Here is a 25,107-nt window from a genome sequence, read left to right as displayed (position 1 = left end):
GAAACCCTGCCCGATTGGAGGGAAGGGACAGTGACACCTCTTACTGCATCTGCTGAGTACAACGTTGGCATAACATCATTACCTCGGCAGATTGCCAATAAACCTACTGTATAAACCCAGTCCTGTTTGCCAAATGGAAAACACCCTCTGCACAGGTGTTCCCAGCGATGTCCTCATCCACTTGAAGGGGGAATCTACCTCCAGAGATAAATGCTGAGGATTTCTCACCTCAAGTAAATCCAAAGAAAATCTGGTTAACGGCTTATTGAAGTACATGAAAACGAGAAGCTGGGTGAGAAAGGAAGAACAGAGGCTGCAGGGTCATAGTTAAACATTGGAGCAGATTGCTTATTTCCCTCTACTGTGTCACATCGTGACAGTGGATGCAGTTTTCAGAGCTTCAAGTTGTTCACAGCTGACAGTCTGTCACTCACGCCCTGTCAGACGGACAGGGGGAACTGAGGATGCCCACCACTCCAAGTGCGCTCTCTTACTTTGATCTCTTTCCCTTTTTAATATTTTCGCCTTTTGCTCTCTCACATAACCAGAATATCTCAAAACAGTTTGATGTGTCGCGTTCTTCAGATAGCCGACTGTAAAAGGTGACGGGAAACAGAGAAACGTGTTATCAGCTCATGGCTACATGCAGTGCGTCTGGTATCACCACCAGGACACCTCTCACTCTCACTTCTCCAAATCAAAAGTTTATGAATGCATATGTATATATATATATATATATAGTGTGTGTGTGTGTGTGTGTGTGTGTGTGTGTCTTTATTAGCAATTGCCAACAATTGCTGCTATGATTTAGTCGTCTATTGCACCATTTTATCATCATCATTCTACTAATGACATAATAATATTGATGCTGTTATATTTGTCATTGTAAACATTGTCGTCATCATTGAAATGTTTGTTATATAATTTTTTATTATAACCATTGAATACTTTTTACTCTCTGGCTGTGGAGGTGTACTCACCCCTGAATGTAGAGAATTGAGAAATAATATTATTTTAGTATAACATCTGTTGCAAGACCCACTTTGTTATGTCATGTGTTGTCTCACATGTGTCTTCATATGTTGCAGTAAGAAATGACTTTTTGAATCGTATCTATGTGGCCTGAAAGGATCTGGGGCTCAGTAGTCAGCAGACTGCTGTTTAGTGGAGATGCAATGTGCATTATTGGGATGGCAAGAGGGCATCAATCTCTATCAGCACTCCCATAGGATAAATCCACCCACATGCTGACAAGAACCGAACACGCACACACACACATACACACACACACACACAAACACACACACACACACACACTATATTAATTGGACTCAACGGGATGCCTGTCCTAATGCATGTCCCACTTTAAAAGACACACTTTAAAGGAATAATATTGCGATTAATTTACTGTTACAATATAAAAAAATATATACCATGGAAAAATTATACTCTGATAGTTTATGACAAATGAAGTGTGTTAATGATATTTCCTCCTCTGTTATAACTGAATTAGATTTCTCCATTCTGGGGCGGAAACACGGAACAGACCGTTGACACTCTTTTTTTTACGATTATTGTGGACGCTAGCAAAACTTAGAAAATAAACTGTCTTTTCTTAATCACATTTAAGAAGTACATTCCTGGGAAGATTCTAGATTAAGCTCATTTGCTCATTTCTTCAAATGCAGCAAGAGCAGCCTGCTTTCAAGACAGTGCACTGTACCAGCAATTTAAGCCTCAGATGACGTGTGGGCGATTGCAATAGTGCCTCTAATATGAAATCATATGAATTTCTGAATTTTTCATGTTTTCATAATTTGGTGGTATTTCTTATCACCATTCTCTGAGTGTAAGACTTTGTTATAAGGGAATCCAAATCAGTAGTGTTTCAATTTTTTCACAGCTTGTGTATTTCCTCTCTGTAATTTGAAATTGTTAATTTAATATCAAACGCAGATATATGTACAAAAAAATTACCAAATGAGCGATTTACTTTTAAACTTAAATACACCGTTTTAAGGGTTAGGTTATCCTTTCAAGGTGTTTGAACCAAATGCAGAACAATTGAAAATGCTGGATTGTCTGATTAAATCAAAAGGCATTTGATTTGTTTTGCAGAGACTCGGGAGGACCGCACCAAGAGACTGTTCAGACACTACACTGTGGGATCCTACGATAACTTCACCTCATACAGGTACAGCCTCTTTCTCTGAGCCATCATGCTGCTGCAGTGTGCAGGCCATGTGTATTGGTGCACACTGTACTGCATAAACAATATAGGTCACATCACCTTAAGAGAGGGTGATGAAGTGCATGTAAAAAAAATGGTTTGAGTGCTTTGGAGGTGCTGCCATCTAAAGACATCATGCAGCCACTGCACCCTGTTCTAATAGTAAAACTCACATGAAATTCTATTGCATAACTCAGTTTAACCGTTTGCTCTTTTCTGTATATGTCGGTATCTCAGCATAGAAATGCATAATATTGTATTGCTCCACGTGCATGTGTGTGGCAACAATTTGTTGCCAGGATTTTCTTATTCAATTCTGTCCCTGTCTCAAACTGAAATTTATTGTGTAGAGAGTGTGAGTGCCCTTTCTCTTCTAAATCAGATTTTTTACCTGAGAGTGCAATAGCGAGCTCATTTGTTATGATGCAAATTCTCGCCTTAATGCCACAGTGTGTCAGACAAAGAGCGACAGAGCTAGTCTGAGTGAGCATTGTTTCCATCATCCACTTCCTCAGCCTTTTATGAAATGTCAGCTTCTTGCTTTCTAGGTTTTAGTTGGATTAAATGTCACTTCAGTTGCCAGATATATAGGGGCTTTTTGGAATTTGCATTATTACAGGCACTAGCCTGTGATAGTCACAGACATTTCATGGTATGTATATATATGTTTTTTGTTTTGTGGTTGACATTTCTTAAAACCAAAATGTATTTTAGTTCAGACCTGGAGGAATACAAAATAAAGTAACTGTGTTGTCGCTTTGCAGAAGTAATAAAAAATGAACACTTCATTAAATCACAGGAGGATAGAGCTCTGAAATATTAAGGGCCAAATGCAAAATATGAATGTCATATAAAATAAAATACCAGTTGGGCATGCCAGCAGGAAACCCATACAGGACAGACACTTGAGTGAGTGATGGGCTACATTTTCTCAGATGGATTCTGAACTTCAGTCTCTGGAATATTAGAATCACAAATGTCAGGACAGAAATATTTTCAGGAAACATTCTTACATCAGAGGGTTTTTTTTTTTTTAACTTTGTTGAGTTATGTAGGTGGATAGAGATTCTGAACAAGGGCAGTGAGCATATTGCATTAATGCAGCGTTTTTGGGGAGCGTAGAGCAGAGATGAAAGTGTAGTGGATAAAAGGCTTTGGACTGAAACAAAGCACCTGAGTGATGCTTAACCAACGAAGTTTTTTTGTGCACAACAATAGGTGCAAAAGTGGATAGATAGCTTTTTGTGAAACCAAACCTTTGGCCTCCCTCCTGCAGAAAGGTTTGTTATGGGTCTCCTGGCTCCAGCAGCAGGAGCTTTGTGTTCCCTTGGTAAGTCTGAGTGAGTGGTGGGTAAGCTACTGAGCTAATGGGGACTGCAGCCACCCACCGAGTGGCAACCTGAACACTAGCCCTCTACATTTGCCTTAGCCAATGACAAAGGGCGACTTTAAATACTGGAAATCACAAAAAACGACCAACGTCTTTTGTGATGGTGTTCAGGCAGTAGACTGGCAGCAGTCCCCTCAGTCAACGTGTGTTGTGACGAGATTTGACGACGTAATAACACAGTTTCTTTGTCATCTGTGTTCACCATGTTTATGTGAAGGACTATTCGGTTTTAGTCATCTACACTTGAGGTCAGAGGTATTGAGGTCTCCTTAATTCACTTTCAGTCGAGCCCACCCCTCCGTCTACCTCTTTAACCATCATACATATTGAATAAAACGACTACAACTCATACTTACCTTTTACACTTAACTTGTTGAACGACAGCTGCTCTGAATTTCTTTTGTGCACCGAGCCAGCCATCGTGCTGATATTCACTTTGCCGGTGTAGAATGCTTTCCTTACCCCGCTTTGGTTTTGGCTTTGAGCGCAAACATGCAGCTTGAAAACATGTGTATCAGTGTGCGCAGAGCTGCACAGGTTAACTCCATCTACTGTAACAGCCTTCACCACTCAACACTCAGGAATATCGGGCAGTGATGAACTGCTCACTTACTTTTTGTCTCCTATTCCCCCCGTCATTAGTCAGGAGGTAATATTGCATCTGAGCCGTCTCTGTCAGTTTCTTTAGCAAAAGCCCTTAACACCCTCCTCTGCTGCGGTCTCATCTGTAGGATCAGTCAGAAGATTGATTCACTCTCCTTCAATCATGAGGACTCTCTCTTTCACCTGCTCGCTTTGTCACACTCTTGTTCTCTGTGTCTTTACCTCCGTGAGTGTGTGTGTCTCTCTCTCGAAGTACGAGTATAACCTTTGGTAATCTTGAGCTGAGCTTTTAACTTACAGGAAAGCGTGCGTGTGCGTTTGTGTGCCTCCATCTCCTCCCACCCCTCAACCCCCACCGACTGACTCTCTCTACTCTCCGCGTGCGTGTGCGTGTGTGTGTGTTTGTGTGTGTGTGTGTGTGTGTGTGTGTGTGTGTGCGTGTGTGTGTGTGTGTGTGTGTGTGTGAGTGAGGATGGTATTGGATTCATTCCTGCTCTCCCTCTTTTCTCTCCTCAACAGTGACTATATCATAGAGGAGAAGAATGCTGTTTTACAGAAAAAAGAAAATGAGGGGTTTGGTTTTGTCTTGCGTGGAGCCAAAGGTGAGCCAAACACACGCACACACACACACACACACACACACACACACACACACAAACACACACATGAACACACACACACTTTTGCCAAAACATTTACATTCACTCTACATTCCTATTTTCAACATATGAAATAGTTTTGAAATAAGGGGTAGTTTGTTGATCTGACTGTGGCTTTCTCTCGATTGTTGCTGTTTAATCAACAACAACACCACTTGTATACTCAGATGCTTTCTCTCTCTCTCTCTCTCTCTCTCTCTCTCTCTCTCTCTCTCTCTCTCTCTCTCTGTGTGTGTGTGAGTGCATGTAGCCCCTTCGGTAGCGTCATCCTTGGCTGAGCTGTCAGCTAGCTGTCCCATCTGTTCCCCACACATGGCGTTGCGCTTTAGTAGACACACACTCCTCTTTACTCTCCTCTCTCATTTCATCGTGCCCCTGTCCATTCTTCTTTTCGTTCCTTCACCTCCCTCATGTCCTTCCTTTCCATTATGGTCTCAAAATGTGTTTCAGCAATTTTACCAAAATCGCCTCTCCACTCATCTCCATCGCCACAAATTAATTTTACTCGTGCACGTGCCAGCTCCCTGCTCGGTTGGTTTCCATGGTAACCCCTCTCAGGCACCTTGCCGGGAGTCTGTTACTGCTCCATCACTCACTACAAAGGATCCTGGCTCACCCTGTTCTATTTTACTCACTCTCCCCACTAACCTTAAACACACACACACACATACACACACACACACACACACACACTGAACTTCAATTAGTGGTCCTCTGAGAACTCTCATGTGTCAAAGATTTTTTGGGATTCTTCCCAAGATGAAATGGAGTTTGTCATAGCACATTCACATAACAAAGTGTGTGTGCAGGTGTCTGTTTTGTTGAGACATGTGACCATGTGTGATCAGTAATATTATTTAGCTGCAGCAGGAAGTAGTCATACATCCACTCCTACCATTCATGTTTTATACACCTTTAGTCCCTGAATTGAACTAAACATGACATATTTATCATTTAAATAATTTTGGTACAGCTAAAATGAAAGTTTTGAAAAATACATCATTGCCCCATGAAATTGAAATGGAGCATATTCAAACCGACTGCAAACATTATCCAAATATTCTCTGCATCATGCAATTCATTTTCTGTTTGTGATCTTTTTTTGATCACTTAGTGGAGAAACAAAACGGACTCAGAGTAAACTGTTATGGGCGGGGTTTTTCTCCGTGTTTTCTTCTCAGCTGAGACGCCCATTGAAGAGTTCACCCCGACCCCAGCGTTTCCTGCCCTGCAGTACCTGGAGTCTGTGGATGTGGAGGGAGTGGCCTGGAGGGCCTGTCTGAGGACAGGAGACTTCCTCATTGAGGTAATGAAGGACTTGCTCTTTAATTGCTTTTTCATCTCATGGATGAACACACTGGTAATGGACTTGAACACAGAAGAGAAACTAACAAGTGCAGGATTTCGCAGTCCTGTGGTGCTGTTGAAGTTGTGATGTGTGTCTCCTCCTGTATCTGCAAAAGAGGCACAAGAACATTTATCGTGTGCAGAATCTCTGACTGTGTGGTTTCTCTTAGGTAAACGGGGTAAATGTAGTGAAGGTGGGCCATAAGCAGGTGGTGTCCTTGATCCGACAAGGGGGCAACCGGCTGCTGATGAAGGTGGTGTCTGTCACACGCAAACCTGAGTCCGAGGAAGTCATTCGCAAGAAAGGTAAAGACGAGAGGGACGAGATGTCCTTCCTTTAAAAAAAACAACTCTGAGCTAAATTCGTATTTCCACATATTAACTGTTGCTTTTAAAATGAAATACATGTGAAATCATATGTAAAATCTTGTAAGGATCGTTACTAAACTCAGTCATTAGTACATTAGTACAACAATAATTTAAATGGGCATGCTCTACTAATTATGCATTAATGATTTCATTAAATTTCTTTGAGGCCTTATGGGATTTTAGCATGGCACAAATCATTTCTCACAGGACGTCTCAGTTATTTGATTATGGATTTGATAATTGTATTAATGGAGACAAGTAAGTTTTATGTACAGTAGATTTTAGGAAAATGTGTGTTTCCATTTCCAAGTTGATGTCTTCCATGTTTCCCTGCTATAAATTAATGTGGTTTCCATGTCAACCACAGCTCACCATTACTCAGCTCCCACACAGTCCTGGCACTATGACCTCAGGACTGTGTACACTCCGTCCGTGTGTGCGCTTCATTTAGGATTTTGAGATACACAGACAGTGATAAATGTGTTTGACCTAGTTTCAGAGGGACAGTATGTATCAACTCAATCCTGCTACTTAAGGCCGTACGGTCTCTCTTAATCTTTCTTTCTCCATCTTTATCTCCCTCTTCTCCACCTGTCTGTCTGTCTGTCTGCCCGTTCCTCACCTCTGTTGTCTTTGTATCTTTCCTTACGCTCGTCTCTTTACAGTAGTCTCTTGGTTTTATCTTTTCCAAAAAAAATCTTTTTAACTGAAGATCCACTTACTGCCTCCTTCTGGGGACCCGAACCGCTTTTCACACTCATCCTCACTGGATTGAGTTTGTTCAATTGTCAGTTTAAGTAAAGTAAATTGTTAGATTTATTCAAGCAAGATTTTACATGGGGGAAAAAAATGTGAGGCTGCAGTGGTCAAAGGTTCACCAACACTGGACAGCTGAAGAGTGGTAAACCATCGCCTGGTCTGCTGACTCTGGATTTCTTTGGACACACAGATGGTAGGGTCAGAATTTGGCATCAACAGTATGAATCCATGGACCCAGCCTGTTTTGTGTCAACAGTCCAGGCTGTGTGTGGTGTAATGGTGTGGGAAAGTTTTCTTGGCATATTTTTTTTTTTGTCAAAGCCTCTTAGTATTGTTGCTGCCATGTGAATCCATGTATGGCCAGAATTTACTCATTTTGTAATGACTAATTATGCATAATAATGCAGACTGTCACAAAGCAAACTTTGTCTCGAAATGGTCTCATGAACATCGCAGTGAGTGAACTTCAGTGGCCTCTCCCCCGGGCACCAGATCCGAATCCAATAGATAATCTTTGTGACGTGCTAGAATGGGAGATTAACAGCATTAATATGCATCTGACAAATCTGCAGAAATGATACGATGCTGTCATGTCAACAGGGACCAGAATCTTAAACAAATGTTTTCCGTAACTTGTGTAATAAATGTGACAAAGAGTTGAAGCCATTATGATAGCAAATGGAGAAACCAGTATAGTATAGTGTTCCCTAATAAAGTGCTCAGTGAGTATAAACCCAAATTGTTATCTATTATCTTTCTATTCTTTTAGCATCATTGTTGTCTTACTTTCTTTCTGTATATAAAGGTGTTTGTTCAAAGTAACACCCTCATCGATATGTTTGTATGTATCATTGCATTTATTTGGAGTGATTTGGCTTTAATTAGTGTGTTTTGTCCGTTTCTTCTTCTATTGTGAAATGCCAATGTCCTTGTCTTCTTGCCGCCATTAACGCCTGCCTAGTTCTAGTTGTGTCTGAGCTGCTGAGACCACTGTACCTCGGAGGGAGGTGGAATGAATAGACAGTGGTTGAGAAGATCCCTTTGCTGTGATGGGCAGACAGATTCAAGTGCAGGGATACACACTGTGCAAACGGCTGGAGACAAGATGGTGCGTGTTTAGTGTTTCCGAGCTGAGGCAGAACGAGAGTCTCAAACTTCTCCTGAAAGTCTTTTTTTACATCCTAAGCTGTGTTGAATACCCTCTCCCCCTGCACCGCTCCTCCAGTGGGACGCACTCTGCATATTGTACCGCACCGCATGCTCACACATACGCAGTCACACACACACACACACACACACACACACACACACACACACACACACACACACACACACTTGCAAGCAAACACATATTCTCTGCACCATGTGAGTGCTCACTACTGCCACCGTTGCCATGGTGACTACACTGCATGTTTGAATTAAGCATTACATTACAGCAAAAGCATCTCTCTCTCTCTCTCTCTCTCTCTCTCTCTCTCTCTCTCCCTCCCTCCCTCCCTCCCTCCCTCCCTCCCTCCCTCTAACTCTGTCTCTGTTCCTCTCTCTTTCTCCATCCTCCTCCATCGCCTCTGCTCCCTGCCACTGTACCAGAATGCGCAGACTGGTGATGAAGTGAAGATTTTTGATATGGACTGTACCCAGGATGGCGTATGTACACTAGCTCTGCAGCTTCTGGCAACAGCAGGATAGTGAGGCTTTAGTGAGGCACTAGGGCATCTGTGGGATTCAGAGCTCTGTCGCTCTACATTGGTGCATTGAGTGTTAGCGGGTCGATGTCGGATAGAGTGAGCTGATCTCGTATTATCGTGGGGTGTTGTTCAGAAACTTTGGTTTGTTAAGCATGTATAGTTGTTGTATGTGACTTAGTGGTCACTGTTCATCTCTCTGGTATTACATTTGTACTGCAGACTTAACCTGCTCAAGTACACGACTGCATGATTTTTAATTTGTTTAATTACAGTGTTTACTTTAACCTAATTAAAAACCCGTAACTCTGTAGTTAACAGTAGGAACAAACATTTGGTAGATGTGTGTTACTGCTTCGAGTTGGCTGAAAACAGCCCGGTTGCTCTGTGTGTATCGTTGGATTGGGAGGCTCCCATGAGCTTTGGGGTATAAAATCTGCAGCGCATTATTTTCCTGAGCTGTTGAATTTACCATCATTTCCCTGTCTGTCAGCCCACATCATCATGACCTCCCTCGGGGAGTTGTATCTGTGTATCTGCATGTGGGAGGATGTGCCTGTGTATGTAAGCCGGTGTGTCAGCGTGTTTCTGTGTGATGCACACCTGCTAGTTACCAGACAAGCAGCATATTAAAAGTAAGATGGGCGACTTTTTCCCTGTCCCTGCCACACTCATTTTATCAAGTCTGCCTACTGCGGTGGACAAATTCAGTTTAGTTAGTAATAGCAAGATTCAGAAAGCCAGGGATGTTAAAGAGAGGACTGAGCTGTACATTTACTGCCTCTGGGCTCCTCAGCAGAGAGGAATTCTTGCAGCACAGAGACTAAAAAATTGAAAGACCTGGAGAAAGGCTGACAAATTTAAAGCCGCTGGACCAGCAGAGAACAAAACATGAAGAAGTTGAGCTCCAATCGTAGCCTGAACAAGGTGTTGGCTAAGTGTGAGACGCCCAGTTCATCTGAGTTTGACCAGATGAAAGCAGTGAAGACTGGATGGGCTGGCCGTCTGGGCGACGCCAGGAGAGCACTGAGCCGCAAAGCCAAAGGATTGTCATCCCCCTCAACTTCATCCTCAACACCATGCCTTCTCTCCACAGCTCCCCCACCACCCAAGAGAGCTCCCAGCACCACCCTGACACTGCGCTCCAAGTCCATGACCGCTGAGCTCGAAGAACTGGGTGAGTGCCAGAGATCTGGCATGCAAACTCCCCCACCTCCTGCTCCTTTTCTGTCACATTTCTGCTTCGCCTTTGTAATCAAAACTCGGTGTGTCTCCTAACTTTTAGCATAGTCACTTCTGTTGGCTTGTCCTTGTCATTTTCCCTCCTCTGCTGACGCTATCTTTTTCCCACCAAGCTTCTGCTCGGAGGAGGAGAGGAGGTGAGTCTGAGACAAGAAGTTGACACCTCCCTGTCTGAACGCCATGATCATTTATCACTGCTGTGTCAATTTAAGCAGCGTTGGCTAGAGCAGAAGAGCAGAACACTTGAAACACGTGGACTCTTTCTCCACTTTTTGTCTTTTCTTCACTCTCTGTCTCTTTCAACTCTTAGCGCTCATTCCCTAGCAGCCATCCAGGAAATACATTGAACCGTATTGAATGATATGTGGCACCATGCCACAGAGCGTAACATCACTTTAACTTCATTGCGGAGATGCCTTTTTAATCACAGTCTGCATTCTCTTTTTGTGTTAGCAATGTGTTCGAAATGATGGCACAGTGCTTCTCTGTATGAATGTCTCGGTATTTAGTTCTGGCTTATTTGCTTCTCAACAGAGAGACTAGATGAGATGTTGGCATCGCAGGAGTCTATCTTACGTTCTCAGCCCCCGGAGGCGGATTACAGAGCAGCCACTGTCAAACAACGGCCTACCAGCAGGAGAATAACACCAGCAGAGATCAGTGTATGTGCACCTACACACAGCACACTGACGCTCGCTTTGTTCTTGGTATTCTGTGTACTGTTTTTGAAGTGTTACAGATGCTCTGAAGACATTCAAACTATCTTTTAATAACACTATAAATGTTGGGGCGGGGGGGGGGATTGTTTCTTGTGCTGCAGTCACTGTTTGAGAGACAAGGGATGACTCTACATGGAGGTCTTCACCCGGGCATTGAGAGAGGTCACATACCACTACCAAAGGGGATGTCCAGGACCAAGTCTTTTGGTAAAACAATCACCCATCCTGTACATATTCAAATAAGGTGAATGATAGTGTATCTTATGTACAGTATATGCTTATAGGTAATACTTGAACATATAGATTTCCATTTCTTGCTTTACTACACCCATAAAGAACAACATGTAGACAGCAGTACAAACGGGATGAAGCTGCGTTCTAATCAATCAAAGTGCCTATTGATAAGGAATCACTCTCTCTAAACCTTGACAGATGAAGAAACAGTTGGCATAGTTACAAATATATATACTTACATTGCGTTACATGGTCAGAATGTGCAAATGTGCCTATTCAATATTCACAGAAACAGATTTGCAGAGCAGATGATCAAACGCAGGGCCTGCTTTGAAAGTAGATATACACATTCATTATTAAAACTCTGTATTATTTAACATTTTTCCTGTTTTCAGTTATACTCATTAAATTAATGTTGAATTAATTGTTAAATAAGACCAAAAAATTTAGAATTACATGTTTATTAAAGTGTTGTATAGCTTGGTTTTTATACACCTGGTATTATTATTATCTGTGAATGAACAGATTTATAGATGGATGCATTCCAGTGTATTTTACATGTAGCTGTGGACCTGCTGGGCTGCTGTAAAATGGTCCTTTTTCATGAGCGCACACCCCATCACCAGATGACCTGTGCCCCCCCCCCCCCCCCCCCCCTTCATCAGGTGCCACTGAGGAGGATCGGCTGTCTGCCCTTGCAGACGAGCACCGTTTTCCCCGTAGTTCCTCTATGACAGACAGCCTCCGAGACCACTCGCAGCCCCATCCCATCCCTCCACCCCCACAAACAGCACCGCCTCCTCCTCCCTACTACCTAGACACTGGTCCTCCCCCAGCCTTTTGCCCCCCTCCTCCCCCATCTAGGACCCAGAGTCAGGGCCACGAGCATGGAGGACGCTCCAGCTTCAAGCCCTCCTCCTTGGACCTGCCTTACGAGGCCGCTCAGCGGCAGGCCACACACATTGAAAGACAGAAAAAAGCCCGCTCCATGATCATCCTCCAGGACTCTTCCCATCTGCCTGTAGAGCCTACAGAAATCCCCCGACCCTCTGCTGCTACTCCACCTGAGCGCATCAAAAGGAAGGGTCGGGTTATTGACAACCCTTATGCTAATGTGGGTCAATTTAGCATCGGACTGTACACACCTACCAAGCCCCAGAGGAAGAAAAGTCCCTTGGTAAAACAACTGCAGGTAGGTTGTATGTTAAGGATGATTTCTGATTTAAAGTTTTGTACCAAAGACCCTATGACCTTGACACGTCTGGTTGATTTTTAATTTTTTTGTCTTACCGCAGGTGGAAGATGCACAAGAAAAAGCTTGTTTGGCCTTAGCTGCTGCCCATTCCCGAGACAGCTCACCCTCAGGACGACACCCACATCCCCATGGGCACACACACACCAGCCGTGCGGACTACTACCAGCAGCAGCTGATGGCGGAACGAGAGCGCATGCGTGTCCAGGGAGAGATGATGTTTCATGGTAAGGGCCCCTTTGCTGCTGCAATTGCTGGAGCAGTGAAAGATCGTGAGCGTCGCCTAGAAGAACGGAGGAAATCCACAGTCTTCCTTTCTGTTGGGACCATGGAGGGGGCGTCTCCCACCAGCTCTGACGCCCCCTCTTTGACTCAATCTCACTCCGTCGATGAGCGGATGCTCACCAGAGAGCTGGGACAATTGCCTCCCCCTGCCTTGGCACTGAGCCCCTCACCTAGTGGGACCACCTTCATCCATCCTCTCACAGGAAAGCCCCTGGACCCCAACTCGCCACTGGCTCTTGCGCTGGCCGCAAGGGAGAGGGCACTGACCTCCCAGTCCCCAACTAGCAGCCCAGAGCCTAGGACTAAACAGGAGCGTGCAGGCCAAGGCATAATATTCATTGACACTCAGACCAAAGAGTCTCCACATGAAGGGGGACCCACATCTCCCCCTTTCTCTCCTAAAAGCACCAAGGCAGTGGCGTATGGAGTTGGATCCTCCCCGGCATCAGTTTTAGTTCCCCAGCCCACCAAACAGTGGGCCGCATCACCGTCACCTGTATCGTTCCGGCAGGAGATGGAGGCCAGAGTAGAGGAGAGGAAGGAGGAGAAGAGACTAGAGGATAAAAAAAGCATGTTGATCAGTATTATGGATACGTCGCAGCAGAAAACAGCAGGGCTCATTATGGTTCATGCTACCAGTAATGGCCAGGCTGTTGGGGTCGGTTCAGAACTAGAGCAGACCTCTGCCGCGGCGTCCAAGGAGCCCAGTAAATCTCCAAGTCCACGGGCAAAATCCCCCAGTCCCGCAGTTTCCCAGCCCCAGACCCTGCCTCAAACTCAGCGTCCTGCCAGTCCAGCCCTAGAGAAGAGTCTGACTCAGGGAAGCTCGGAGGAGGATGTTGACCCGTACACAGTGACCCTGCCCCCTGTAATGTTGTCCTCCAGCGACGAGGAGACAAGAGAAGACCTGCGTAAGATTGGAGTCGTTCCACCACCGGATGAGTTTGCTAATGGGCTGCTGGCACAGGCAAAGGAGACGCCGGTGTCCCCAACCAAACCTGCCACCTCTCCCATAGTCCTTCCAACACCAACATCCCAAACACCCTCTACCCCAAAAACACAAATTGTGACCCCCACTCAGCCTCAGCCTCCCCAGCCACCACCTCCACCCAGTGCAGCAGCTGTCTCAGGGAAGCCCTCTGACCCTCTGGAGCCCCCACCGGTGAGCGAGTCTGGCTCTGCGGCTGACTCGGGCGTGGAGGAGGCTGACACACGCAGCTCCAGTGACAGAGAGCGAGACCACCATCTCGAGACCACCAGCACCGTCTCCACAGTTTCCAGCATGTCCACGTTGTCCTCAGAAAGCGGCGAACCTGCCGACACACACACCACGCACACCTCTTATGCCGACGGGCAGACTTTTGTGCTCGACAAGCCGCCAGTGCCTCCTAAGCCCCGACTCAAGTCCCAGATAGGAGGCAGTAAAGGCCCAGTCACCTTCAGGGACCCTCTGCTGAAGCAGAGCTCTGACAGCGAGCTGCTGTCACAGCAACAGGCTGCTGCCCTTGCTGCTGCTGCGGCTGGAGGAGCTGGGCTCCCCTTAGGTGGTTCAGCCTCAGTGACTGGACTGGCCCCTACCAAGCCGCGCTACCTCTTCCAGCGGAGGTCCAAGCTGTGGGGGGACCCAGTGGAGCCACGTGGGCCAGGAGTGGGGCTAGGTATTGGGAGTTTGGGCAATCTTGGTGGGCTCGGACTGGGGATGGGTGCAGATGAGGGAGCAAAACCATCTGTCATGGGGGAGCTCAGTTCACGACTACAGCAGCTAAATAAAGACACAAGGTCACTGGGAGAGGAGCCACTGGGGGCATCACTTGACCCAGGCAGGAAGTCACCTGTGGCAGGTGCCAGGTAAGAGATAATTAAGTAAAATGTACTGAATGTGACAGAACAAATGATGACATGGATTTAAATTCATACATCAGAATACGCAAACTAAAGCATTTCCAGTGCCCAGCCTCAGAAACAGTGGTTACCATTTGTTTAAAATGTCCTGCTTGTCAGACACTGTGAGTTAAGTTTTTTCAACCTTATGGTTCTTCTATTAATAATCCCATTAGACGAGAGATTGTTTTCATTTATTATTTAAAAGAAAATGTGTTTTATTACAACGATACAGAGTCGAATTTATTGTGAAATCTTATAGAATTTCTCTGGAAAGGGGGGAAGCCCAGAGGCCGAGTCAAAGCCAGTGGATTTATTTCTGTGCATGATAAAAGCATAAAATATGCAAATAAATCTTTATTTAAACCAGTCTACTGTGATGCTTAGTGATGATTAGATCAGAGGGCACCAGCATTGCTGGCACAAGGCAATATTAGTGTAGCAATAGAGTTAAAATAAGCTTTACCTTTGTGTTGGCCATAAAGTATGCTGCTACATCAGTAAGAAAACACCCAAGGCAAAGCAACAGAGGCAGAGACAAGCGTGTATATGCAGTGACACCAGGGTTATCTGAAGCACACTGGTGTTTTATGTCTGTTTTCTGTGGGTTTCTTTTTTCACACCGTACCTGAAAATACAACCAAGTTGTTTATATTTCTGCAGATGTGAGGACACCGAAGAGAGTAAACCTTAAGGTTATAGCCCATAGGGTAAACTAAAACTTTTTCAAATGTATATTTCCTAACAAGCCTATCAACTAATTCCATTGAAAGAGAACAACCCTTTTATACTTTGTGTTTCATTAATTTTCTTTTTGAATACTATTTGTTACCTTGTTTGCACCACCGGATCATTTCAAAATCTTTCAGGATAAATATAGTATTTGGTTATAGTGCCAAAATTAGGGGTTTTAGAGATTTATACAGTGCAGTTGATGGCTCCGGTCCCAGATCTGAACTGCTTCTTGTTTCCATAGTTACATGATGTGTGTTGTAAAGTACATACAGTACAGTAGACAGTAGTAGTCAGTATTTTGCTCTGTGTGTGTGTGTGTGTGTGTGTGTGTGTGTGCGTGTGTGTGCGTGTGTGCGTGTGTGCTGTAGATTATCTTCTGATGCAAACAAGGTAACAGGGCTTGAAGATGTTCACTTCCTAAAAGCCTCTCCTCATGTCACGCACGCTCTCTCACTATCAGGTTCTGACCCGCGACCCTGCTCGTAACCACCCTTACAGTTTTCCTTGAGCTTTTCCCAGAGTCCTTGTTCAAATAACACATAATAATACATCCTTATACCCACTGCTCTTTGTAGCCGTCACTGATATTAATTTCATAGGACTCAGAACTGTAGTTTCCTTTTTTATCACCCATCCCACGGTAATATCAGTGATAACCTCAAAGACTTAAGGATGTATTCTCTCAAGTATTTGAACATGAACAACTTTAATGGTGTGTCATGTTAAAAACCATCCTCACACGATCTTGGCATTAACAGCCATGTTAATGACGAGATAACCGGTCCCAGTCAGCAGTCCTGAGGTTCCACGTGGAGTAACTGTCAAATACATGGTGGAGTCTTCTGTTTTGATCTGCTCGTGATCGGGCTCAGGGTTTTTTCTCCGGTGTACAATAACCTACATCAGCTTTGTTTGTATTGGCGGGTTGGGAGTTAAAATCAGATGTTGGAAGAATGAATACTGTCTTTTGTAGTTTTACTCAGCCATGGAATTGACTGACTGATGTTAGTTTTAATGTTCTGTATACACTGATCTATCTATCCCAGTTTTGGAATATAGCTATAAAAGAGCTCAGGAGTTTAAAGACACTGTTCAGGTGCAGATTAGGTTGATTTTTTTTTTGTTTTATCCTCATCTCTGAATAACGAGGGTGGACATTTTTTTTGTTCCACATATTTCACTGCTGATTAAGACGAAGCTGAAAGATAAAGAGAGACGAGCTGAAAGAAAATTTCAGGGGTGGAGCGGACCAACGTCTTATAGCTGAAACCAAATAGTTTCACTGTTTTTGATTCCATGCAGCTGTTCACAAAATCACCATGAGGGCTGCTAGTTAATGGCCTTTCATGTTAACGCTGGCACATGTCAAGATTAATCATGACCGTTGTCATCTCCACGGGTGTAGCAAAGGACTGCTGCTACTTCTCGTCACTGCTGTACATATTTAAGTACACTTCCTCATAATGGCAGCATTGTCATGTTTCTAGTGAACAAGTTCATTAAAAACAAGAACAATCATGTTAAGATGAAACTTTTTGTATTGTAAAAGCCTTTACAAACATGTCTTCCATTTCCCAATGCATTGTATGGGTATGACCATAAATGAAACATGTCCTGTCGTCACTATGTGACATTGAGCCAGATCCAGCCATCACTCATTTATTGGTACCACCACAACAACATCATGATCCCTGGATGGAAACGGTGACCATGATATCAAACCCGACATATCATGTAACACAGATCTGAGGGAGATGGTGCAATCCAAGTCATTCCCCACGATCTCCATTCTGACAGTTGATCGCCCTCAGCTGTGACAAAGATGATCATGCACACCATTATTTATCTCCCTCTCTCTCTCTCTCTCTCTCTTTGCCTCTGCATTTTTCCGTCTCCTCACCTTCTCTTCATCCCAGCACTCTTAGTTGTACTGTTTCTCCGTCACGTGCTCCACGCAAGTCGAAACCCATTGAAACCCCTCATGTGCTGCTGTACTTTGTCTCTCTTGTATCCACCTCGTTCACATGCCGTGCGTTTCATAGCTTTGGGTGGTTTAGAGACCTGTGGTTCTCGTTTTATTTCAGTTATGCTCTTTGGTTTTCTGTTCCTCTCTGTTCATGTGATTTGCATAACTTTGTTTTGTTTTTCAGTGATTGTGTTGAGGAAGGCCATGGTCCCTGACTGTCTTGCTTATTGGATACTGTAGGTTACTGAAATCACGCTAAAGCAGCGCATCATATGTTGCACTCTGTTTTACTTTATAACCCAATACACATACATACATCCAATATACAGTATATGAATATATAGGGCAGCACATACACTTGTAAATTAATAACTAGTACTTTGTCAGCAAGAATAGTAATTCTCAAAGTCCACATGATTTCAAAATGATTTGCAAAGGCAACCACAAAAGTCAAGGGACATGTGCCCTCCTTTTATTGGTGTGTTTTGTTGGTTTGTTCATTTGTTTGTTTGTTTTTCTTTGTGCAGTGTTTGATATGTGAATAGTGTGCACATTTCTTTCTCATGTAGCCCACTGGTCAGACCTCCCAGTGCTGAAGCCTACTCTGCTGTCATGGTCACGCTGCGACATCAGCAACACCACACACACACACACACACACACACACACACACAGATATATATACAGTGTGTGCGTAGATGTCCTCACAGCCATATTCACACAGTCACACAGTCATGTCACAGACAGCAGAGTTGGCTGACGTCTGGTTGGAAGGCTGCGTCTCATGGAGTGATGCTAACATTCTCTCCCATTGCTCTCTCTCTGCTCACCTTGCATGCTCCGCCCTGCTGCTCTGATCTGATTGGTCTAGAACTGACTGTGCGCCCAGGAGGGCAGGACGACTGTGTAAGTGCGCATGGAGCTCATCTCATATCCGTCGGCTCCCTTGTAGTCTGATCCCTTTTTTCAACGTGTGCTCTGCCTATCTACCTTTGACCCATCACTCTCTTTAGGCCAAATCTCACCCCTGTTAAGAGATCCAAACAGTAGAGGGAAACTCCTGCTTCACACGAGAGACTTACTAACATGCATGAATAAAACAGACGCCATTGCACCAACTCTTTCGCCTCTCCTCCTCTATGTGTCTCCCTGCCTGCACCAAGCTATGCAAAACTCTTATTTTAGCTTATATCTCTAATGCATCACTCTTTTCCTTTCTGACCATCCTTTCCTCCATTAGCTCAACAGTATATTAATGGCTAATCAGCCTCTCTTAGTCTGTTTTTGCATTTATACTGTGTTTCAGAAGAGGGTAAGAGACAATTGATCAATCAAAATTTGTTGTCAGAAACTGGAGTGACTGTTGCTGCAGTATCAGATTGTGTGAGCGCAGCCCTTCCTCTGCAAGCTGCAGGTTGTTTGGTCAATGAGAGTCTCTAAAGAGTAAACTCGTGCATTGAACCAAGTGTCACTTCCAAGGTAAATAAGCAGTCATGTAACTAAATGAAGCGAACTTTGGAAAAAGGAGTCTGCTTTGTGTTGCCTCCACGTGTCATTCAGCTGCAGTTGTTATATTATCGCCTCTTGTTTCCTTTTTACACTGTAAGTAATCATACAAAGGCACAATGTGCAGAGCTGAAAACTAAATATGAAAGTCTACTCTTAGACCTGCTTACTGTGTAAACATAGGTGAGTGTGTGTACTGTGTATGTGTGTGTGCATGTTTGTATTGTTATTGTTCAATGATAAATTATAAATTCAGAGTAATTCACAGTGATCGCTTCAGGCAAGCGGTGACGGGAAGTAGGTTCCATTGAATTCCTTAGAAGTGAGAGACTTGGTGCAGGGTAGCCAAATACAATTTCTTTCTGATGATGCCATATATTTCTTTGTATAGTTGTAAGTGATTTTTATGACTTAGTTATAAGTGATCTCATAATGTTTCTTCCAGTGAATGTAGCTTGCTGCTTTTTTGTTGCTGTGACGTGAAACCTGCTTGGTCTCTCTAACACCAGTCGCCTCTGGCCTACAATAACTTTCGAGGAACCGAAACGCCCTGTAGAACACAAAGCTCTGTCTCCTTTTCTTCTTCCTTTTTTTCATTTTGTGCACTCTGATCTCCTCGGGTCAATCCCTGTAACCCTCTCTTTCTCTCTGTCTGCCCCAGACTTTTCAGCAGCCTAGGCGAGCTCCACACCATTTCTCAAAGAAGTTACGGCACCACATTCACCATTCGCCCTGGCAGCCGTTACCCCGTCACCAGACGCACCCCCAGCCCCGGTTCAGGCTCCCCTGATCGGGGCGACCCCCTAGGACGATTTTCAGGCTTCGGCCTACCGCCCTCACCGACTACACCACCGCAAACCATCCTCAAGTCCTCAAGCCTCAGCCTACCCCAGGAGCCCAAGGAGGTCCGCTTCGTAATGAGGAGCTCCAGCGCCCGTTCCCGCTCTCGCTCCCCTTCCCCATCACCCTCCCATTCACCGGGGATGGGGTCCCCGCTGTTAGCCCTGCGGCCCTTCCACCAAAAGCCCCTCCACCTCTGGAACAAGTACGACGTCGGAGACTGGCTGGAGAGCATCAACCTGGGTGAGCACAGAGCAGGTTTTCAGGAACACGAGATCGAAGGCTCTCATCTCCCAGCTCTAACCAAGGACGACTTTGCAGAACTGGGAGTGACACGAGTTGGCCACCGCATGAACATTGAACGGGCATTAAAAATGCTGCTGGAGAGCTGACCCCTGCCCGGGGACAGCAACAGTTAGAGAGGGGGATGAGGAGAGACCGGGGAGGATATAGAGTTGGTGAGAAAGAAAAAGGGAACAGATGGGTACCACTCCTCTTTTACTCTGGATGCTTTTTATTTTCTGCATCACAAATGTTTACTTGTGGTCCTCAGTGACTCTTTCCTCCCCATTCCGCATCGATACCCTGCACCTGGCACTGCACTGAAGAGGAGGAGTCAATACTTTGATCCCGCTCTACTCGGCCTGTAGTCTCTGCCCACCTCCTTTACCTGCAGCCAGCTAGATCGGACTTCAAAATTGGCTCTAGTGTTTCTTTGCCGAGGAGAATTACATGAGCTCCAATTACACATTTGATCTGTGAAAACTTCCCTTGGTCCCTTAGTAAACACCCACACTTCCTCTGTCACTGTTCCCTCCTCTCCTTCGCTACCTCTGTCCCGCCATCTATCTGGCCTCTGAAAGCCTTTTGCAGTTTGAGTAAAGGAGGAGGAGGAAGAATCTTTGATCCAAACAGAAAGCTCAGTTGCCTTTCAAATTATTTATACAGAGATCAACAGTGATGAACACAGAACTAAGGACATAGTGCTGACACAGCTCTGAGAAGGTGTGTCGTCTCTAAACCTGCTGTTGTTTTTAAACCGAAGACTTTGGAGCTCCACAAAGTGAACCACGGGAGAAACCCCCTCCGCCTTGGTACCCAGACTGTGCTATCTATTATATTTGGAGAATGTTTAACCAACACTCGTGGCTTTTTTCATAATCAATTTTTCGGTTTTCCAAAGGGAATATTATATATAGGTATTATATAATATGATATATATGTATCTAAATATAGCTTTCAGAAGAAAAGACAATGTTGCAAAGAGGAAATGTAATAAATTAATCTTCGCCTGTTTTTGTTTTTTAGTATAGAGGGCAAAGAGAAATCTTTAAATTTATTCCACCAATAGTTTACTCATTTTTACCAATTATATACATATATATTAAAAAAATGATATATATATTTGAAAGAAAAAAGTATATAGATATGGAAATGAAATTTTTTGTCACAGGTATACAACTTTCCTTATGGTCACCCTTTCTTGAACTGTAGCATGACGAGTTGCATCATGGTCTTGAACAGAGAGTCTGTTGTTTGTTTTTATTTTCTTACAGTCTTCCTTCATACTAAAGGGCATCCCGTAATGTGAGGCTGAGACCCCGGGGTCACGCCCATCCCTGCTGCTTCGCTACAGATCTGACCTGCGTCTCGGATTTATCCACCAAGTGAGACAGCAGGTTGGACAAGGGGGGGGGGGAGTTTAGGGAAACTAGCGTGGCTGTTTTAAAACCATCCATTTAAATTCTTACCTTCCATCCCTGTAACACCTGAGGAAGCATCTGGCAGCTCAGGAAAAGGAAACATTGGGGGTTTTGTCATCACCAGTAGAGCGGAAATGACCGTACGGCAGATATCTTATTGAGATATTACCAATTGTATGAACCAAATTAATCTTCCTCAAATGAAATTTACTTGGGAGTATAACCATCAAAAACGTGTGGTACAAGGGCTCCACAACGAGCTCGAACATACATCGTGTCTTTCTGAAATGAGACTGCGGGGACCGTGTCTGTAGCGCGTCAGGCTGTGGGGATGGGAGAACCTCTTTAGGGTCTAAAGGAAAATTCAGTTTTATTTACAACCTGGCAGTGTCTTGCAACATCGCTGCTTTCCTGTATCTCTGCAATTTACTAAGTGAGTAAAATATTATCATTAACAGTGGCAGCCAGAACTCTCAAAATAAGACCCGGGTTGTAAATTCAAAAACAAACAAACAAAAATAAACAGAATTTTCCTTTAACAATATAAAATCTATAATTGTACTCATGAGTAGCTTCTGCTGGCAGTGAGAAACAGTGAGTTTTATTCACCCAACGAAAAAAAAAAGCATTTTATCCATAGCTTTTCTCTTTTACCACAAACGAAAAAAACCTCCATGCATCAGCAGTATGCCAAGACGGATTCACTTGGCGATAAGTTGTGTACATTTTTTTTCTTTTCTTTTTTGCTAAGTTTGTAAAAGCAGATGGCAAATATGAAGTTGTGTCTGGGTTGTAGGAATAGCACTCACTGCCTCACTGTGACCTCACTGATTATTTTACGTCTGATTCCACTGTTATGTCCACAAACTCATTTGGACTTTTTGTGTTAGGGGTTCTTTTTTTAATTATTCTTTTTTCTCTTCCTGTTTTGTTCTTTATTTGTTGCCCTCAGACACTGTGGGTAAATTTTGTAGCGTGTGGAACATGATACTTAAATATTTCACTCATTTGAATTTTAGAGTGACAGAAAAAAAACTAATATCCTGTCCATTCTAAGACGTACTTACACTTGTAAAAAAAATGAACAAACTACAATATTTCCTCTTTTTTTTAAATCACAAGCAATGTATATATGATAGATTTCATATAAATTTTTGAAAAACAAAAAGTATATAGATCTATATATGAATGTTTGGCATATATGCATAGTTAACCACCTGTGGAAAAGGTGAGCAGATTTTATTCTTTCTATGAACTCTTGAACTTTTGAACTCTGAACTATGAACTAGGGGATGATTTGCACAAAACAAGGTGACAAGGTGCTAACATAAAAGCCACCCATCATTCAAGTGCATGCGTGCATCTGGATTCCCCGAATCTCTGTGAGGTCGTTCCTCTTCAGTGTGTGTTTACAACTGTGTGCATGTGTAGTTTGTTTCCATTTTGTGTGTGTGTGTGTGTGTGTGTGTGTGTGTGTGTGTGTATGTGCGTGTGTGCGTGTGTGTGTGTGTGTGTATGAGAGAGTGTCAACACATGAGTGATACACATATGACAGAGCGAGTGTGTGGTTGATTATTAGGGTCTCCATCATTGACGTGAGTCCACTATAGCCTTACTGTGTTACCATCAGAGATTCCCGGCAGTGGCTGTGTCACACAAACATACACACAAGACATGCACACACATATACAGGAAAAAAAATGTACACGTTCGTCTTCAATTCCACACTGAACATACTTGTTTTGCATTCTTGTTTTGTACCGAAGCAGCATCTTCGAACGTGGTCCGTCCTTCCGCCCAAGAGGAAGGGAGAGAGAGAGAGATCACCCCGGGATGCTGAATGAAATCCATCCTAACACTTTATACTGCAAGACAACCGTTACTCACCTTGTACCTGTGCAGGGGAAACCTACGCAGAGTCAACGGGCCTCGTGCAAGAACACGTTCGTATTCCTATCCTCAATTTCTCCTACCATTCGTACGAACAGGCCACCTCGGATTCATCGAACGCTTCTATTTTCAGAGAAGTGTCAGTCACGTGCGTAAACATGATGAACGGTGTGACAAATGAACGCCCCCCAAAATACCATACAAGGCTTCGCTTCCTGCCCCATGACGGAAAGAGTTCAATCATGAAATCAGCATTAAAGAGTTTTAAAAAAGAAGTTAACGAGATCGGGGAGTGACGTTCTGCTTTCAGACAACCAGAAATGAATGTCATGCACTAATTTCAGTGAATTTTATGTAAATGACCAACGCCTGCTTGCATGGTGAACATCAACAACTCACATGTCAAGCCAACAACTCCGTTTTTATATCAAATGTAAACATTGAATTTAATCTGTATGTGTATAATTGGTCCACCGAAATTCTGTTCATAGGCCACTTGACAGAAACCTCAAAATACGAGAAAACCGGGGACTGCGGGAAGTTCTCCTAAATCACTCTTACGCACAGAGTGAGAACAAATCTGTTCGTACGAACGGTTCTTGCGCGAGGCCCATTCTTTTTTAAACCCATTTCCCAGATGGCATTTGCGCTCCTTTACCCTCCACTCTGTCCGGCAGCACTCCTTTTTCCTTTTTCAGACATTCGGTTTCTGGGTTTTTTAGGATATGCTATATGAGGTGACCCAGTGAGGAAAAAACACCACAAAGACAAAAAAATGTGCCAAAAAATAACTTTTAACTGTATATTATTCTTTGCTTTAGGACTATCTTAGTTACAGCATTTCTTGAGCTGTGAAGACTCAATAATATGGTGCCATCTCCTGGAAATCTTGAGAACTACAGACATTTGTGAGATCCTTCTGTATTTCCTACAGGGGGAAATACAGTCATTGTTATTCTTTTGTGAAGAAGCAGGGAGTATATATACATATACACCTGTGAGCTTTGCATCAACATCATTTCAATTTCCATTTTGAGACAAATTATCACAATGGCTTGACTTTACTGTGATGAAGGTTATGATCCAGCTTGACGTACTGTTCCCCTATGAATGCAAATAGCAGATGAAACACCAACACTTGCGAGGTGAACGTGTGCAGTCTGGACTCTCACAGGCTCAGAGGAAGCGATGCTGTAGTGAAAACTTGGTTTTGATTTGTTGTGCAAGTTTTACCAAAATTACAGATGCAACATGAGCTACGTGTAACAGTCATTACACATCATTAGGTCAAACAAGTTCAGTGAGGGTTTATCTTTGTCTTATTTTCTAATCAACAAAGCACAATCTACATAGTGTAGGGGAGCAGTGTAACCTTTTAAAAAAAATAATAATAAAACCACTGGGGTTCGGTCACCCACTGGAACCAGTGACCTTATCATGAAAGGGTTTTTTTCTTTCATTGTTGGTTTTCTCCTTGTTTGCACTGTGAAGTTTAGAATGGTGGATGTATCACTGCAACACCTCAGCCTTGTCTCACAGGTGTAACGTCCCCTTCTCAGCATCCGATGACCAGGCAAATGATCTACGACATCTGGACGCACACAGCGGTTTGACAAAATCCCTCAAATTTTAAACATACGAAAACACAAGTGGGCGAAAAGGCTTACGAGTAATGCTCCGAGAAAAGGGCGACAGTGAAGTCTGAGGCAAGATCTGAGATGTTGCCCAGGATATCTCCACCACAGAGATATGTTTGTTATATTATGTAATAAATTTATAATTAAAACATGAACCGCGTCAAATTCATGTTCCA

General features: G+C 43.7%; 1 protein-coding gene across 5 annotated transcripts in view; it reads left to right on the top strand.

Annotated features, from left to right (window-relative positions):
• Positions 1-25,086, top strand: part of shank3a (SH3 and multiple ankyrin repeat domains 3a) — a 140,602-nt gene extending 115,516 nt beyond the window's left edge. For 4 of the 5 annotated variants that reach the window (XM_047333241.1, XM_047333242.1, XM_047333245.1 and 1 more), the window contains 11 exons: positions 2,119-2,194; positions 4,743-4,825; positions 6,064-6,188; positions 6,400-6,535; positions 10,139-10,219; positions 10,398-10,421; positions 10,819-10,946; positions 11,105-11,210; positions 11,903-12,429; positions 12,533-14,622; positions 19,523-25,086. In XM_047333241.1, the coding sequence (XP_047189197.1) occupies positions 2,119-2,194; positions 4,743-4,825; positions 6,064-6,188; positions 6,400-6,535; positions 10,139-10,219; positions 10,398-10,421; positions 10,819-10,946; positions 11,105-11,210; positions 11,903-12,429; positions 12,533-14,622; positions 19,523-20,093 (3,947 nt within the window). In that variant the 3' untranslated portion in view covers positions 20,094-25,086. The remainder of the gene's footprint in view (positions 1-2,118; positions 2,195-4,742; positions 4,826-6,063; positions 6,189-6,399; positions 6,536-10,138; positions 10,220-10,397; positions 10,422-10,818; positions 10,947-11,104; positions 11,211-11,902; positions 12,430-12,532; positions 14,623-19,522) is intronic. The other variant, XM_047333243.1, reaches the window with a different exon arrangement.
• Positions 25,087-25,107: the final 21 nt, after the last annotated feature.

Source organism: Scophthalmus maximus, chromosome 7 (genome assembly GCF_022379125.1).
Source record: "Scophthalmus maximus strain ysfricsl-2021 chromosome 7, ASM2237912v1, whole genome shotgun sequence".
Taxonomy (NCBI): Eukaryota; Metazoa; Chordata; class Actinopteri; order Pleuronectiformes; family Scophthalmidae; genus Scophthalmus; species Scophthalmus maximus.
Note: the sequence above shows the minus strand (reverse complement) of the source record. Positions and strands in the feature narration are given on the sequence as shown.